We start from the raw sequence: 19,268 nt of genomic DNA, 5'->3' as shown, positions 1-19,268 counted from the left end.
TTTTGCCAGTGCGAGGCTGGAGTTGCTCAACTTGGCATTGGAAATCATGCAGATAGCCGGAATCCCCCCAACGCCACACGGGAACCGGCAGGGAACAACCGCCGCCCGGGCGACCAAGCCCGCCACCCAGGCGAGGGCCAGCAGGGCCGCCGCAAGGCCCCCAGAGCCAGAGGCCAGGGAGGCACGGAGGGAAAGAGAGCCCAACCAGGAGAGCAGCCCCCCCGCCGCGCCGGGAGAACCCAACGCAGGGCCCCACCGGAGAAGGACGCCCACAGCCCCAAACGAGCACCCCACCACCACCCAGGAGTTCCGGGTATCCCCCCGCCCCAACCCCAGGTACGAGCCAGGACCCCCCAAGGGAGACCCGCTCCGCACTCCAGGCAGCCATCCGCCCGGCCCACGGTTGGTCCAGGGAGGAGCGAGGCAGGGGGCCCGCCTCCGCCCAGGAGGGGGGAACCCCGGGGAAAAAAAGAGGGCCCACAAGGGGTGTTGTAAATATGGCCCGACCAGGCTCGGCCACAGTTGGAAATTTGGCGGGGCCCAGCACTCAGGAGCAAGGACCAGAACCCACCCCCCAGGGACCAGACACCCCCGGCTCAGATGTAATGTGAACCCCCCCCACCGCGCGGAGAGAGCACCGCCGGGCCCAGGAAGCCGGCACCCCGGGGACACGGCCGCCGTTGCAAAGGGGCCCGTACCCCCCACCAGGGAAGAGGCAGGGGACAGATGGACCCAGGTCCCACCTACCTTGCAAAATGTGTGTGCGTGTATGTGTGTTTGAGAGGGTGTGTGTGTGCATGTGTGTGTGTTTATGTTGGGATGTATTTATTGAGGGGGGAGGGGTGTGTGTACTAAGGGGGGTGCAGTTAAAATTGGCGGGAAGGGCACTAAGGGGACATCTCCTGATTACTCACAGTGACGTCCCCTCACCCTCCCCACCAAGGGGCCCTAAATGTCTAAGGTGCGGTTAAAATTGGCGGGTAGGGTGCTAGGAGGACATCCGCTGCTTGCTGGCAGTGATGTCCAAGCACCCCAACTACCAAGGGCCCTACATGTCTAAGGTGCAAATAAAACCGAAAGAGGGGGGGCCCACTCCATACGGCAACCATAAGAGGGGGGCCACTGCCTAGTAACCCCCCCCCCCCAAGGCTCATCGCAGGCTAAGCCCCCCACCCCCTCACCCTATTATGAGGTTATATGAGGAAGGGGGTAAGTTGGGGACAGCTGATAGACTGTCCCCCGGTGGTCAAACAGCTGTCCCCCGCCCCCCCCCAGCAAGGGGGCCAGGCCCACCCAGCCCAGGGGCCCCACCCCCGGAGGCGCCGACACCCCAGGCCCAGCACCACCCCCCCACACAGAGAGAGAGGAGCCAGAAAGCGCTGGCCCCCCCCGGAGCAAGCCCAGGCCCCCACCCCCAAACGCCGGCCCTAGAAGAGCTCTGGTCAGGTGTGCAGAACCATATTGCATGCATGTAATTGTCGGGTAGATTACTGTCACAGTGCTGACAAATGTCTGAGTTACTGAGACCCATCTTGAACATCCTCTGTCCAGTGTAGTAAATTCTGTGAAGAGTTTTGAAATGGATTAGCTGCAGATTTGGACTTTTTGTCATTTTAAAGGTGTTTAGACAAAGTTCTGACCAAAAACTTTCATCTGTTCTGATGCTCAAATCCGCATCCCATTTTGATGTCGGAAGTGAAATATTGTTATCTAAATTGCATAAAAGTTTGTATATTTTGGAGAGAGTTTTATTCATTGAGAAATTAATCAGAGTGGCAACTACATCTGGTAGCTTTAAATCGTTGTCTCTGTATTTAAACTTTTTAGTAATAATTGATTTAAGTTGCTGATATTCCAAGAAGTTATATATTCCATGTTTGTCTTGAAGTTCCTGGGGAGTTATGAATCTTCTATCAATAATTATGTGCTCTAGTTGTTTTATGCCCCCTGCTTGCCAAGCTGGGAAGTGAATCATTTTTTTGTTAATAAGGATGTCCGGGTTGTTCCAGATGGGTGTCATTTTGCACGGTTGAATTGATGATTTTGATATTTTGAGAAATTCCCACCAGGCTGTTAAAGTGGCATTTATATTAATACTTTTGAAACAATCCTGTTTTTTAACTATTTGGCTAATAAATGGAAGATCTGACAGGTTGATCTTTCCACATAACGCCTGTTCCAAGTCTAACCATGAGTTAGTTTCTGGATTATTTTTTAACCATTTTAAGATGTATTGTAATCTATTTGCAAGAAAGTAATTGTGGAAGTTAGGTAATTCTAATCCTCCACAGCTTTTTGCGGATTTTAAAGTTTTTAGACTAATTCTTGCAGGTTTATTGTTCCATAGAAAGCTTGATATGGATGAGTCTAATGTTTTGAACCATTTTAATGGCGGTTGTGTGGGAATCATTGAGAAGAGATAATTAACTTTGGGTAAGATTTTCATTTTTACCGTGGCTACCTTGCCCATAAGGGACAAAGGCAGGTTGGTCCAGCGTGTTAGATCGTCCTGTATGTTGGAATTACACTAAATTAAACTTGCAAACATTTGTAAACATAAGAGTTTGGAGTTAACCTCCTTTCTCTCCTGAAACTTCACTAGACCATCAATATCAGGATTCAAATCCTGTGCAGCAACACATTTACTGTCATTCAAGTGTGCAAAACACAATGAAATGTCCATTATTATTATCATTCATTATTATAAGAATCTTTTCCTGGTTGCTGCCTGAATTTTGTGGCAACACCTGCCTTCTTCCTGACCTTTGATGGGGTGCCATCAATGACCAAAATTACTTCATGTGACCAGTTCACTCCAACATTATCCAGCACAGTAACTAGAGAGCTGACTATGTCATCAGTTGTTGTTGTGTCCATCAACTCCAGAAACTCCAGAGTGACGTCTCTTCAACACCTTTAATAAATATGCACAGCTGTACATATCTGTGATGTTGGTGTTTTCATCAATAGCGACTGAAAATACAATAAATGACTGGATTCCTTCATATGGCTGCCCATGTTTCCTCAGAGATGTTGGATCTGATCGTAATTCTTGACAGATTCATGTTTAAGGTCGACTGCTTTTTGGGAACAAGACTTCTGCAGCCTTCAGCATTTTTCAATAAGTTCACCATCAGAAAATGGATTGGATGTTTGCTCCAATTTCTCGGCAATAAGGTAGCTAGGTGTCACTGCCATCACTGATGTCACGGCTGCAGTAAATCCAGATGGTTATTTATCGGTCCAGCTAATAGTTGGTAAATCTTTTTTTTTCTTAACTGCAAATGGTGAAACTTTTCTTCATGGTGAGTCTCATAGTGGTGCTGAATGTTATATTTTTGGAGAACCTGTTGATGACATACCAAGCATGCAGGTTTGCATTCAGCTCCGTGAACAAATAAAACGCTTTCCATTTTCCTGGAAAGCTCAGGACTTCACTTCAATCTTTTTTTCTTTTTGACAACATTTTGGTCATTAGGGTGTCACTACTGATCATCCTTCAGTAGCCGCGGTTACATGGGCAGAATATCTTGATCGGATCAACGGTCGGGTTAAAATTCACCTGTGCACATGGGATCGGAAAAACTTTTTCCGATTAGAACAAACGTTCACATGGGTCACACTTTCGGTTGGAATGAATCATTTGGGCATGCGCAGTAGTGTTAAAAACTCCCGGATGAGGAAATAGGTCCCATTCTAAACAAAGAGCTGCCACAGACATTTATTTTATGCAGCAGCTCGGTAATATACGAGACGATCTTCCAAACGTGCTTTTATTAATGTCATGAATAGTATGATGCGCCTGTACGCTCATCGTTTTATTTAATCCATGTGGTCAGTGCTGGAAGAAGGGTTAGGACAGGCTATAAACACAGGCTAACAACATTAGCCTGATGGACACAAAATCCAGCGCTTTTCACGGGGCGTCCGCAGAGCAGCTGGTTGGTCCCGTATGAGCTCCAAAGCTTTCTCACAGTGAAACACCGTCTATGCGTGACGTAAACCAGAGCAGTAGTGACACACGATCGGAATGACCGTTTACATGCTCCACGATCGGATAAACGATCTGTATAACCCACCTATCTCGATTGGAAAGAAATTTTGATCCGAACGAGTCTGACCGGGGCAGAGTATTCCAAATGGCGCGTTTACATGACGTATTTTCTTTCCGATTAGGCGTTCTTTCCGATTACTTTTGCCCATGTAAACGCAGCTAGTGATGAGGCTCACAGGGAACCAAACTACCGCCTACCCAGACACAGAGCTGTTAGGTTTCGTTTTTGGCACATGCAGAGTTATGTTGTTTCACCTGTTAAGCTTTTCCTTTGGTCCCCCTAGTGGCGGAATTGCGCATTTCGGTTATTTCTTTAAAAAATCATAACTTGCCACAGGAATGGACTAGAAACTTGCTTTCTTTTTTAACCATCCTTATGATTTTTACTCTTCATGTGTGTGCCGGACTTAACCACCTGGCGGGCCGTATGTTTGACACCCCTGCACCAGAGGTTAGTGAATCTGTTCTGTGGGAAGCTGGCAAGGCGTTTCTTAGGGGTTCCATCATTTCTTTTACAGCAGCAAAGAAGAAGAATAGTCTCACCAAAGAATTAGATCTGGAACATCAAATTTGCACTTTGGAGAGAGACTTTAAACAATCCTCCTCGCCATCTGTGCTTAAGAAATAAGATGCAGCCAGGTCTGCTTTGAACCAACTAATTACCCAAAAAGCAGAAACAACAATGTATTATGCAAAACACAGACTTTTTGAATCTGGAAACAAACCTGGATCCCTCCTAGCCCGACTTGCTCAGGGGAGAAGTGGGTCCTATGCAATACCTTCTCTTAGAGGTGAAAGAGGTCATTTACATTTCGAATCCAAAATGATATGTAAAATTATGAAAGAGTTTTATGAACATCTTTATTCCCCAGAGTGTGACAACACTGCACATCTTGTAGAACATTTTCTCAATGAAATTGATTTACCGACATTGTCCCATGGGTACCGAACTGAAACTCTGTGCCACGTTGGTGCCAGTATCATATAAAAAGGCATGAAGTTCCCAGAGTGTGACAACACTGGCCACTCTGCTGTTGCAGGACCACTGACAGACCGATCTCCACCAGGGACATGGCCAGCTTCAGGACATGCTGGTGCCAACTGGGTCACCTAACCGGGCTGCAGTTCTAGAGGAGATGTCCGACCCAGAGATGATGGGGTCTTCAGCCTCCTCTAGAAGAGCAGTGACAGCAGCAGCCTCGTCCGGAGCGTCAGGGTCCACGCAGACATCCTTAAGCTCATCTGCTGGTAAGGACGCTCATGAGGACCTGACCATGCTTGTTACCGATGTTTGTAACCCAGGCGGCAGAGTCAAAGGCAGCTTCTGCAAGCTTCTTTGTCATCTGAAAAGAGAAGTTCTTTTTAAGAACAGACTCAAACTTTTGTTTGAGAATCCACAGGAAAAAAACCTTCCCAAACCTTCTTGGTAGAGTCCATTTTTAGGATATATCCAAAGGTGGACGTGATGCTGGCCTTGTACTCATCCAGCTGAACATCCAGTCATTGGAAGGGTGATAGCAAAGATTGCTATGGAGATAAAATCAACCAAAAAGCCGCCATTTTGACAAAAGTGGATTTATTCTAAACTTATAACATGTACCTCTTCCCAATGTAGCAATGTGTTTTTCTGAGTGAGCGAAGTTGATGATGTTGATCGCTAAGCTAGCACTTTTAGCCACTTTAGTATAACTAGCATAGTTAGCCTAATTAGCATTTTAAGCAATAGAATTCTTTTTTCTGTCATTAAGTGTTTTTCCCCTAAATAAAGGCACAGACATGGGTGAAATTGGTTTTTAAAAGAGAAAAAGAGGAACGCTTCACGAATTTGCGTGTCATTCTTGCGCCCGCCTGAACCCACTTTTCTCTGTTCTGAATGTTCCAATTGTTCACACTTCGTTCCAACTACGCAACCAATCAGATGGCAGCATTTGTTCCGATTACAAGTATCAAACTGTGGTCGTCCAATCAGAGAGCCGGATTTGTTCCGATTCCTAGATCCCGCCCCCCATCTTTTACTTTTACGACTGCTGTCTTCCCGATCAAACGTAAGTAATGTTTTTTCTTTTTTTTTTAAGTGAAATCGATGGTTTTAATTACTGCTATGATATCGATATGTTTGTGGGAACGTCGTTTCTCCCTTTTCTGTGGCGTCTCATTAGCGCATCACGTTCTGGATAATTAACATTAACATCTGCTGATTGTAAACGGATTATAACGCAAAGCACCTTCCTTACTAAGTAATCCATGAGCCCTTTCTCATTTAACAACTAGTTAAAAGTTTCTAAGGAAAAAACAGAACCTGCAATGATAGTTTCCTCTGTTTTGCTACTGGAGTGACTTTGTTTTGTGCAGACAATGGCTGTAAGTTAACATTTCCTCTGACATATTCGATCTTTCTAACTTCTCATCAACATTTCTGGAGTTGTTTACTTGTCTTTGCTTTGTTTAGAGTGAACATCCAGCGTTCAGGCGAGCGCCCAATGGGACGCTGCTTTTAAAAGCCTCAAATGAGGCGCAACTTGGCCTCCAAAAGGAGACCCACAGGGCCAAAACCCTGGAGGAGGTGGAGAAGGAGGCACGGGCCCACGTCACCAGTGAGGGTGGGGATATCAATAACCCCACCCTGGTGCTGAGCCGGTGGAAGGTCCAGTTTGGTAAATACCAGGACAAGACTTTCCACTGGCTGCTGGAAAACGACGTGGGCTACGCCATCAACCTGGTGTCCTCCCACCAGAAGGAGCAAGAGAGGACAGCGTCTCAGTCCCCACTTATGGTCAACAAGGTGAGGTGTCTGAGGTTCATTTGTCTTAGTTCCAGGTGTGATACTGTAACAGAACCTTTGGACCTACAGGACGGCCTCATCCGTTACTCCTCAGCCTATCCTGACTTTGTGGAGGCAGTCAGGTTCCACCAGGCATTTGAGGAGGCTCGGGTGAGGTCTCTTCAGCCTGGGCAGGAGGGACAGGCCCTTGTTGGCTTTGGGGACTTTAAGTTTGAGACGCTGCAGAGCCTGTACGAGTCTCAGGACCCCAAGAAGATCCGGTACTTAATCACAGAGGATCACATGTTGTAATACAGTTAGTCATCATATGAACAGATGGGAAATTTTAGCTTTAACTGACAATAACACTAGATTATGAGAACATGGAGAACAGCATTTTTTGATGTTGCACCTGTGTCCCCACAATGTAGTTTCTACTTGTTTGGTTTCTTACCAGATTTGTCAACTACTTGCGGAGAAAGGCTCCTGCTCCAGGAACGCAGATGGAGTACGCCGTGCGCTTCATCAAGGCCAGGGACAGACAGAGGGCTGCTCTGCATCTGTTTCATCAGGCCTGGCAGCCAAATCTGCACAGAGGTAGAATGTTTCAGTCTCAAAGCTGTTCACTGCAGTGCGTCTGCTTGTGTTCTAATAAATTTACATTTACCATCTCATTTTTTAGATTTACATCCTTTGTCTCTGGTTGGCGTTCTCTGTCTGTGGTGGAAATGCAGGGGAAAGTGAAGAAGCTTGTGGGCAGACCTGCATTTCCAGGTACATTAGAAATAAACAGTCAGAGTAGAGTGGAGATCTCGTCATGTGATCAGTGAATTTATGTGGTGTCATGGTGTTTTTAGCCTCCTCTGCACCACCTGCTTCATCCCAAACCTTTGTGGAGCCTAAGGATGAAGAGCTGGTCAGCGCTGTAGTTCAGTGGTCCCCGACCTTTTTGTCACCGCGGACCGGTACAACGCAAGACACGTTTACCACGGACCGGGGGTGGTATTTCCTTTTTAGTAATAATAATAACAATAATAATTCCTCTTCTGTCCCTTCATTGGACCGTTTCCCTTTGTCAAAGCAACTTTCTAAAGAAGTTTGTTTTTCGCTCATTTTGGTTGTTTGGGTTTAATTTTAGTGGTGTGTATCACGTCATGTTTGGTGTCGCGACTTTGACGTGCGTTAAGTGTGACGGATGTAACAGAGAGAATCCGGTCACTTTTCAAAATAAAACGTTTTTTTTTTCGAAAAAAAAACAATAAAATGGAAATTGTTTTTTCTTTCTGTGCGTCCCGGTGCCAAAATTTCCCGCGGCCCGGTGCCAAGTGTCCCGCGGCCCGGTACTGGTCCGCGGCCCGGTGGTTGGGGACCACTGCTGTAGTTGACATAGAGTTTGAGTAACAGAACAGACACATTCATAGGTCAGGTTGGACACGTTGATGTGTCAGCTGATGTTAACTGCTGTTTTTCTTCTATTTGAAAATAATTCTCTGATGGGAGATGAACTGGAAACAGAACAGTCAGTTTGTGTTTGGTTGAAACTTTGTCTGGGTCTAAGTGCTGTTTCTCACTTACAACCCACTTCAGCTTCATCATAACTACTAGATGATCAGCAGCTCAACACCACTCTCTCACCTATTGAATCACTTCTTTCTGCTTTCAGCATCCGTCTTTCATTAAGTGCAGGATATTAACTTTTCATGAATCAACCTCTTCTCACTTCTGTATTAAAACTTCACCCATTCACTTTTAGTTAGCTGAGCACGCCTGATTCACTTATTTGGTTTGTTTCTTTGTTTAATTTCCAAATATCTTCCTTCCGTTTTAGCCTCAGAAGTACAGGTTCCTCTCGTTCCTGACGCTCCACCTCCTTCCCCTGACTGTGGCATCTCTGCTGGGCCGAGCAGGACAGGGTTCTCCCCGTACCTGGGACTGAGGAGCAGCCAGCTCCAGCTGTCCTCCCTCCATCTTCATCTGCTGGCGATGCAGAGGTGATGCGACAGTAGCTGCAGCTTTTTGTGTCTCTGTCTCACTAACAGCAGTCATACATTAAAGCTGCTGCATCTTGTCTCTTCAGCTGCTGCCTGACTCCTGGCTGGCAGCTCTCACTGTGGAGCAGCAGCAGTGGATCAGGCGGGTGCTGTTCACCAGAGACAGCTCGGGGAGGTCTAAGCTCACCACTGAGCTGAATCTGTAGTGGAACCCTCCCCAACCCCGCCCAATCTACCACCAACCTCCCGCATCCCCTGACCTGTTCTTCGCATGTCGGCTGTTCCTGTGGATGCCTCACAGGATCTGGGGTCTTCAGCTGACATTTCCCCAGCCTTTGTGTGGCGGGCCACTGACGAAGGCTGGGCTGTACAGGACCATCCGGAGGGTCCTGGACATCGACGGCTGGTACCTCATGGTACCTGGAGTGCCGTCGGTGTAAGAAGAAGGTCGGGGGGTGGTCACAGGGGATCGTACGGCAGCTGGCTCCCACCTGCAGCTGCCAGTTTCCCGCTGTACTCACGTACAAGTAAGAGGCAACATTGAACCATGTGTTTATTTGTGTGTGAAACTTTGTCTACATGTTGGCATCTTGTGATTGTGTTGATGCAGGCTGTCCTGTGACCAAAGGGTGGTTGCACAGCTAAGGTCTCGCACGTTGGGCAACAGTGCCAACCGGCTGTACAACACCCTGCGGGAGCAGCACTCGGACTCCTGGATGCGGAGAGCGATCCACTACCTTGGCGTCTGCGAGCGGCTCCTTGCCTTGAGCAGCGTGGGGGGGCAGTTTCCACCACCTTCACCTATGCCTCCTCTTCCGTCACCCGTCTGGCTGCTGACGGTGTACGGCTATGATGTCCTGACGCGGCTGGACGAGTACAAGGCCAGGATCACGTCCACCTTTGAATCCATCTTGAAAATGGATTCCACCAAGAAGGTTTGGGAATGTTTTCTCCTGTGGATTCTCAAACAGAAGTCTGAGTCTATTCTGAAAAAAAACCCATCTATGTTCAGGTGACGAAGAAGCTGAAGAAGCAGGAGCTGCCTCCGACTCGGCCGCCTGGGTTACCAACATTCGTAACGAGCACGGTCAGGTCCTCATGAGCGTCCTCACCTGCTCTGAGGGCTCTGAGGGTCTGTTCAGGATGGCGGCCACGTGGTCGTCGTCGGACACGTGGAGCTATGGAGACGGCAGTCCTCATCCAAAACCTTCTGGACACCTTCAGTGGCCCGGCAGGACGCGACACCCTGGACATCCCGTTGCTGGATGCTCTCCGCATTGAGGAGATCTGGAGCACCCAGAGGCGGCACCTTAGCTGCATCCAAGACTGGCCGGGGGTGCAGGCTGACCAAGGGCGGGGTCAGCCTTCCAGTTGGCTCCACCTCTCTGGAGTCCTTCCACCTCCACCTCCAGCGGTTCATCCCAGGTAACTGCAGATGCCGTTTAGTTTAACGGGGTAATTGGTGGAAGCTTAGACTTTATTAGAAATTTGTAAAGTTAACTGCTGATGTTTACACGGTTCCCTCAGGGACGTCTGCCAGCTCCAAATACTTCAAGGCGTTCCTGATCGATGGACTGGTGAATTCTTTTACACAACAGTTTCACATCTCTATGTGTCAGCAATAAATATACAATTTATCATTAATTACTACATTTGTGAGTTGACACTGGTGGAAACTGGGCAAAGTTAGTGGGTCAGAAACTACTCTCATGTCTGCCATTTTAAGTTTCAAACATTAGCAACTTTTATTGACCGTCAATAAAAAACATTTCCCCCAAATAATACATTTTTATTCAGTGTTCTCGATGTGATGAGTTATACATTTATGTTGTTATCTAAACAGTTGTCATCTCGTGATAACAACCTTATAACTGCTTATGACGAGAAATCGAGCTAAAAACTAAAACTATGTAAAAAAAAAAATTTAGCAAACATGGTTTGATTAGAGCGTTTTTCATTCCAACTAAACAGTTTTTCACAATTTCTTTCAACTTGATTGCCACATCTGAGTAACTCAAAAAACATAATTCTTCTCCCCACCTTTATTTGGACTCAGGTAGTTTGGAGGAAGTTGGACAAGAAGCACAGAATTCAGAAACCGAGACTCTGAACCTTCGACGCCAGAGTTAAGACAGGCAGAGGGTGAGGTGTATGAGACGTTCAGGGGCCGTCTGAAAAATTAAAATTCTCCTTGACGACTTCAGGAATTTAGAATAAAAACATAAATCCATCCATCCATCCATCCATAAATACATACATGCAATCACTGCATGCATCGATTTTACAGCTTTGTGAAAGGTACAAGATGAATAAGGTCCCCAAAACCCTCCCCCCCTAAACAGAGAAATAAAGAACACCCAAACGCCCCCAAGACAAACAATAGCAGTTTCCCAATAACTTACCATAAATAACCTCAAAAACATCACAAGTACTCATTATTGTTCAAACAAACTCCACAGAAATCCATAATTTTATTTTATCACTTTTTTTCTTGGAGTCAACCAGGGGGGTATTCCAGAAAGCAGGTTATGCTAGCTCCCACGATAAGTTTGAGGCAAAGGAAGTTGATAACCTCAGCTTTCGGTTCCAGAAATGGAGGTATGTTTCAAGGTAGGTCAAGTTGCCATAGCAACTCATGCTCCGAACATAACCTGGTCTGGAGCAGGTTTAGTTGAAGGTTAGTTTGTTTACAGAGAGGTGAAGCAGCATGACGTGTCCATTTGAAGATGATTTAGTGGATGAAGAAGCTCAGATAATACTTTTTCCACCATGAGAGGGTGATAAGACCACATATGGATGTTGGAAAGATAAACTTTTTAACTTTGATCTAACTTAATTATTTGCTTCAGTTAAGATAAATCTTGATTAATTTCAAGCATTGCAGTCAAAGCAATAAAGAATTCACAGAGATTTATCAAACTCATTACAGAAATGATTAAATAAATAAAATGTATTTTTTACTTCATCAAAGTCGTTATGCTTTTTATGTTAATTTGAGCTTTTATTGTGAATTTTCTTGCAGTTACAAACCCTGAAGAAGTCCTGAACCGTTACCAAACTCTGCTGAAGGAATTCTGATGGACAAAAAGCACGACCCTCAGGCCAATAGTGTGTTTTTTGGAATGCTCCTTTGTACTGTTTTGTACTTAAAACAAATTTTATTGTGATGACACTTTTTATGCTGCAGACATGTATCATATTAAAGATTTTTGTTTTCACTGCTGTCTTGTTTCTCTTTAAACTTGCCACATGTTACAAGAAGTAATCAGGCCAGAACATGCTTTTACAATGCAGTTACTTGACCTTTACCAACAAGTTAGCATTGTCTCATTTGGTGAGGTCAGAAGACCAAGTGTGTATGTACACTGGACAGGAAGGTAATACGTGTACATACCCAGCATTTACTACTGAAAGTACCATGTAATAGAATGGAAATAGGGCTGACTTTCTTTTACAGTACAGTTTCATTGTACTTAAGGGGTAAGTACCAATTAATATTCAAGTGAACATACCCGGTATTTAGTAATGAAAGTACCATGTAGTTGAGTGGAAATAGGCCTGACTTTCTTTTACAGCCCAGTTTCATTGTACTGAAGGGGTAAGTACCAAGTAATATTCAAGTGTACATACCCGGTATTTAGTAATGAAAGTACCATGTAGTTGAGTGGAAATTGGGCAGACTTTCTTTTACAGTCCAGTTTCAGTGTACTTAAGGGGTAGTTTCTGTGGTAAATTCATGGTAAATACTATGAAACATGCGAGTGCAGACCTAAAGGTCAAGGTACTTTATTTGTACTTACCTTGTTCTTACATGTGGTAAGAACCATAAAAGACACCTTTGCACAACATGTAAATACCCAGTAAGAATATTATAAATATCCAGTATGTACCACATAGGTATGAACCAAATAGTACCATATAAATACACAGTAAGTACCATGTAAGTACAGAGTAGACACAAAAAGTACCATGTAAGTACCCAATCCCATAGAAGTCCCACAGAAAGTACCATGTAAACACACTGTAAGTACCCAGTAAATTCCATAAAAAGTACCATGTAAGTACCCAGTAGTTACACAATAAGTACCATGTAAATACCACTTAAGTACACTGTAAGTACTGTACTGTAAAAGAAAGCGTTACCTGAAAAATTTCTGGATTGCTGAAGTTTCAGATTTAAAATATTCAGTCAGTATAAAATTGAATAGATCAACTTTTTTTAAATTGGAATTAATTTTAATTAAATTAATAAATTAATTTAATTAATAAAGTGATTAGGCTACCATGTTTTTTCCAACTTTTTTTTCATTTTTTTTCATTTTTCCAACTGAGTAAAAAAACAATAAACAAAGCTGTTATTTTGCTTTTACGTTACTGGTGCAGCCCACTTGAGATCAGACGGGTCAGACGGGGTGGGGCACCCAAACCAAAATGAGTTTGACACCCCCGCTTTAGCACAACTGCTGTGGTCCTAAAGAATAAATTTATAAAATTCTCAAGTTAACTGGACTTTTTCTCCGCGCTTGACCGCTTCTGTCTGCATCAGACCGTCCAAACACACAGAGAAAAAGACTGCAAACAACCACAGTCAGCAATAAATAACCAGTTTTTCATAAATTACTGGAACGGAATGGAAATTGGGTGAAATTAGTGGGTTAGAAACTACTTTAAAATCCGCCATTTTTAGTTTAGAACATTAGCAACATAAAATTGAATAAGTTCCTGTTTTCTCCCAATATAACAAATTAAATTGCGTTTTCGACACATATGAGGAAGAGCATATCGATCAAATCGATATTTGAATAAGTAAATTAACAAATAAAAGCTTTTTTAAAGACAACACAAAAACAATGAAAAAATAATTCTCACCTTTACTGAATGTCTTTGAATCTATCAATCAATTCGCAAACGTGTTCATAAAATTAATGCATTTAACCCTTGTGCTATCTTAGATGAACCCCCCCTTCCATTGACGTGTTCTCCCTACCATGACAAAGGTGGATAAAGGTGGAAAGATTTCATGTAATCCATGGACACCAGTGAGGATCACAAATCATTGAAGAAAAAAGTTCAGAGCACTGTCTAGTGGGTCTAGATGACCCAACTCCCAATGTTAAAGTGCCTAGGATAGCACAAGGGTTTAAGGTACCGTAATTTCTGGACTATTAGCCGCTAATCTTGTCCTACGCTCGTAGCCCTGCGGCTTATTCAGTAACGCGGCTAATTTATAGATTTATGTGGCGGCCGCCATGAACGTACTTGCGGTCTCTGAGGATGGGTTGAATGCTTGAATCAACTCCAGGCAACAAGTCATTTGTTTTTCAACATACTTCATAGCTGCCAAATAGCATGGACTTGACTTCAGGTCTTAGACACTTCAGTCATGGTTCAACAAAAAGAAACACGCATGCCCAGCCCCATCCCAGAATCCTTGAGTAAGCCCTGGCTGCAGCCTGCAGAGTGCCATTAGACCCAACGTGCACGTGATCGCCACTACAATATGATGCAGCTTTCAAGTTAAAAGCAATCGTTAAATGCAGCGTGAAAAAATCCACCATCACCAACGGGTTTGGAAAAGCCGGTCAGCTGCGTGACGGAGAGAACAGCGCATGGAATGAATTTACCTCAGAGTCATAGTGACACTAGCCCATCTATTAGCAGCTCCGTTTGTCAGTACTGCTCTGGTTTACGTCATGCATAGACGGTGTTTCACTCCAGAGAAAGCTTTGGAGCGCATACGGGACTGACCAGCTGCTCCGCGGACGCCCCGTGCAAAGCGCCGCCCCCCTGGCTCTCCCCTCTCTCTCACCCCTCATGAGGGGGATGCGGGGGAGGAGCACTTTGTGCCCACTGACGTCTGGACCCGGAGCCCGAGCTATGCGTTCGGGCTCGGATGCCAGTGGACCGAGTGAATCTCTCTGAGCAGAGCAGCCAAACACATATTTATTAATGTGTTTGAGGGGAGGGGAGGATGTTTTGTTGCGTGTGCGTTTTGTTGTTTAATTATGTGTGAGAATTAAGACTGCGAGTTGACCCGCCCCTGTGGGTTAGCGGCTGCCGGCTTCAGGAGAACCGCGTCCGAGCAGAGCTCGGGCCGCCAGCTCACACAGCGGCTTTGGGGCGGTGTGCGAACTTTTCAAAGCAGAAATGTGGCTCAGTCCGTAGAAACCGTTCAAACAATCACGTGGATTTCTGTTTCCAGTCGTGTCCCGACAAAATAAAGGCTGATGTTATTCCCACATATTTACGTGCAGCCAAGATGCAGATTGCAGCGTTTCCCACATAAATTAATGTTCATCAAAGGCTAATGTTGTTAGCTTGTGTTGTTAGCCTCTCCTAACATCCATAATGTTAGGATAATAATGTCAGTCACTTCCTCTGGGGAAGTGACTGACTGGATGTGTTGTCACCTCCCCACATTCCCCAAGAAACTGCTTCCATCGACAGTGCTTCCTTGCCAAAACCTGCTGCCCCCCCAGTCTATCCCATTAAGACCATTATTACAGACAGGTCTTCCATGAGGGGACGTGCTGGGAGAAAAGCAAACATTAACTGCCTTCGTCCAGTAAAGGAAGCACCAAAACTTGAGGAAGCAGCTTCCACAACCACTCTACCCCCCTCTTTTAACATGGCACTTTTGAATATTCGGTCGTTGTCCAACAAAACATTTATCATAAATGATTTTATCCATGATTGTAATATTGATGGACTCTTTTTAACTGAAACATGGCTGAGCACGGATGCATCTACTGTTCTCACAGAGGCCTCTCCAACTAATTTTAGCTTTGTTTTTTCAACCAGGGAGGGCAAAAAGGGTGGGGGTACTGCATCTATTATGTCCAACTCCTTTGTAGTAAAGCAGATTACATTGGATGAGTACCCCAGCTTTGAACATCACGTCTTTGTTTTTAACAGCCCTCCAATTTTATGCATCACAGTATACTATGAAGGTATTAATGTTCCAAAATGGACGAGCTTGTATATTTGATTTGAGAACTTGTAATACAGAATGTGAATACTTGTGCAAAAAAAATCTGCATCTGTGTGTAATAATCTTCTGGTGTCAACTGACAAATTGCCATTTGCATGTGTTCATTTAGAGTTACAACTTCAAATCTGTGATTACAACTGCTCAAATGTGCTTCTGCGTGTGCTGGAATCTGCTGGCCCAAATCACAAGTGCGCTACAACTGCGCTCTGAATTCTGACACATTCCTGGCGAGAAACTTGTGTCTAAACTGATCTGTGTCAGGGAGGGTTAGAGGAGGCGGAGTCAACCAATCAGAGTGCAGGATTCGGAGAACTTGGTAATGTTAGAAAGAGCTTTACAGAGTCGGACTTCCTGCTTCAATAACTCTTCTGATAAACGTTCAAATGTGACAGCAAGTCTCTCAAACATTTTGTATTAACACCCTTCAACTACAGACCCGTGTCCAACTTGCCATTTTTAAGTAAGGTTCTAGAAAAACTTGTTTTTATTCAGCTGAATGAGTTTCTCTCTCAAAACAACATTTTTGAGATAAACCAGTCTGGTTTTAGAACGAACCACAGCACAGAGACAGCCTTGTTAAAAATCGTTAATGATGTCAGATGTGCCTTGGATTCAGGTCAGATCTCAGTACTAGTTCTACTAGATCTAAGTGCAGCTTTTGATACTGTTGATCACCTGATCCTTATAAACAGACTTAAAAGTCTTGGCCTTTCAGGGACTGTTCTCAAGTGGTTCGAATCTTATCTCATGGAGAGATACTTTATGGTAAGCATGGACACACTTTTCTGGGGTCCATGAAATTAATTGTGGTGTGCCTCAAGCTTCCATCCTTGGCACCTTGCTTTTTAACATTTACATGCTTCCTCTGGGGAATGTCATCAGTAGCCACAACATCAGTTTTCATAGCTATGCTGATTATACCCAGCTGTACATAGCTATGTCTCCTGATGACACAAGACCAATAGAAGCACTTTTTAACTGTATTTTAGATGTGAAATTATGGATGGCAAATATTTTTTGCAGCTCAACCAGGAGAAAACTGAAATTTTAGTAATTGGTCCTGAAGCCAAGAGAGAGAAACAGTTTTCTGAAGCTGCAGCAACTTTCATTAAGTCATTCAGAAACAGTCAGAAACCTGGGCGTTATCTACGACTCTAAGCTTTTAAACTTTTATCCCCCATATAAAACAGGTGGTTAAAACTGGTTTTTATCATAGAAATCTGGCTAGAGTCCGCCTACTGCTCTCTCTTGCGAATATGGAGATGCTAATGCATGCTTTTATCGTGAGTAAAGTTGATTATTGTAACGTCGTGCTTGCTGGTCTTCCAAAAACAAACATTAGGAACCTTCAGCTTCTCCAGAACTCTGCTGCACGAGTTCTTACAAAGACCAGGAGGCGAGCTCACATCACCCCAATTTTAAAATCCCTGCATTGGCTCCCCATATGCTTCAGGATTGATTTTAAGATACTTTTAACCGTTTTTAAATGTCTTAACGGTCTTGCGCCTTGTTATTTATCAGATCTTTTAGTAAAGTATGAACCCTCGCGGACCCTGAGATCCTCTGGCACTGGTCTGTTAACCATTCTGACTGTAAAAACCAAAACCTATGGAGAAGCTGCATTTCAGCACTATGGCCCCCGCTTATGGAACAGTCTGCCAGAGGACCTGAGAGCCGCAGAGAGCATTAATGCTTTTAAGAAAAGGCTCAAGACCCATCTTTTTAACCTGGCTTTTAGCTAATTTTTTACTACTTTTATTTATTTATTCAGTTATTTATTTATATGTACTTTTTATTTTTATTTTATTTATTTATCTATCCATTTTATTTTGTTTTATGAACTTGAACCTGATTTTTAACGTGTTATTTTAATTAACCTTATTTTAATGTTTTATTTTTTTTTATAAATATGTTTACTTGTTTATTCTCATTTTTATTCAATTTTATTTTCAGTGCTTCATCAGTTGGAACCTCTCCCTCTGGGTCGGCTGCTGTTCAGCCACTGCGGCTCAAGATGGGGACCTGCATCACTGCTTAGCTGTGGTGGAGCGGTCCCCGCCTGTGATGCTGCATTTGGCTGTCTATGCGGCTGTTCTCGGAGGGGGAGGTTCCAATTATTAGCGTTTCCAGCATCCTGTTTTTGTGCTCAGCCTATTTCTCATTGTCCTTGCCATCGCTTAAGGGGTGGGAGGTGTGAAAGGAGTGGGGGGCTAGGTACGGGGAGGGGGGTCCTATTTATTTATTTATTTTTATTTTATTTATTTCTAATTCGTCAATGCTTGTTTTTATATTTTGTTGTGTTTTAATGTAAAGCACTTTGTGTTATATTTTTATATGAAAAGTGCTTTATAAATAAAGTTTGATTTGATTTGATAACACTGGCTTCTTCCAGCTCCGTTCTTCCACAAACAAAAGCACTGACCACACAGATTAAAAATAAAATGAGCGAACAGGCACTTCATAATATTCATGACATTAATAAAAGCACGTTTGAAAGATTGTCTCGTATATTACCGAGCTGCTGTATTAATGATAAATGAAGATAAATGAAATTTCCCCATTGTGGGATTAATAAAGTCATCTATCTATCTATCTATCTATCTATCTATCTATCTATCTATCTATCTATCTATCTAATGTATGTGGCAGCAGTTTGTTTACAGCGGGACTCATTTCCGCCTACGGTATTTTCAACACTACTGCGCATGCTCAAATGATTTATTCCGACCGAAAGTGTGACCATGTGAACGTTTGTTTCTAAAATGGTAAAGATCTTTCTCAATTGCTTTGGCTCATTTCTTGATCAGACCGGACGTTCTCAACACTCTTGGTGCTTTTGTCAAAATAATGTGGCACAACACCATGGTTCACCTGCAAAAGCTCATATCTCTCCCAAAACAATTCACTCATGTGTCAAAACTAAATTTCCTTCTCATTCAAACAGTCAGTGCCTCCAAAATACGTTGTCCCTTTGGCATTGTGTAAGCACTGTAAGTCAAATGATTAGATGTTTTGTCACTATAGCAGAGGACCATTGAAATATCCCTCATGTCCACCTTTCAGTCGTAGCTCAGTCCTTTATTGACAATGGTCACTGTACTGTTTCTGTATAGCTAACAGAATACAATCTTGTATAAAACTGAGAAAAATAAAAAGGATTTTAGGGTGAGAGTAGCCTCTTAGGTATAACAGCACACATTGCACTCATACTGCCAAGGAATTGTAACCATTATCATTCACACACATAAAGTAACTGTCATACATCAGAATAAAAAGAAAATGTTTACAGCATAATATACTATATAATATAAACACAAACAAAAAACAATGAAAATGATATGCAGCCTACAGTGCTGTAAATAATGCTTGACTTTCACATCTAACAGTTCTTCACTGGTCGCTGTCCTCACCCTCCCTCTCCTGGTCATCGTCCACACGCTGCTGTCTGTCTGGCCACAGATTCTCGTCCAC

At 43.8% G+C, this 19,268-nt stretch overlaps 1 protein-coding gene across 6 annotated transcripts in view; it reads left to right on the top strand.

Moving 5' to 3' along the window:
* LOC111947510 (uncharacterized) overlaps nt 1-19,268 on the top strand; it is a 60,338-nt gene that overhangs the window by 19,094 nt on the left and 21,976 nt on the right. Inside the window, exons 2-12 of one of the 6 annotated variants that reach the window (XR_013656289.1) lie at nt 5,095-5,302; nt 6,504-6,836; nt 6,906-7,096; nt 7,273-7,412; nt 7,498-7,589; nt 8,644-8,806; nt 8,893-9,333; nt 9,417-9,741; nt 9,819-10,231; nt 10,334-10,383; nt 11,829-12,025. Coding sequence is in view for 4 of the 6 variants with exons in the window: in XM_078948288.1 (XP_078804414.1) it covers nt 6,825-7,096; nt 7,273-7,412; nt 7,498-7,559 (474 nt within the window). In the remaining 2 variants the exon portion in view is untranslated. Of the gene's footprint in view, nt 1-5,094; nt 5,303-5,383; nt 7,097-7,272; nt 7,413-7,497; nt 7,590-7,672; nt 7,814-8,643; nt 8,807-8,892; nt 9,334-9,416; nt 9,742-9,818; nt 10,232-10,333; nt 10,384-11,828; nt 12,026-19,268 lie in introns of those variants that run through there. The other 5 variants (XR_013656288.1, XM_078948290.1, XM_078948288.1 and 2 more) reach the window with 5 other exon arrangements.

Source organism: Oryzias latipes, chromosome 6 (genome assembly GCF_053564925.1).
Source record: "Oryzias latipes strain Hd-rR chromosome 6, Olatipes_Hd-rR_3.1".
Lineage (NCBI taxonomy): Eukaryota > Metazoa > Chordata > Actinopteri > Beloniformes > Adrianichthyidae > Oryzias > Oryzias latipes.
Note: the sequence above shows the minus strand (reverse complement) of the source record. Positions and strands in the feature narration are given on the sequence as shown.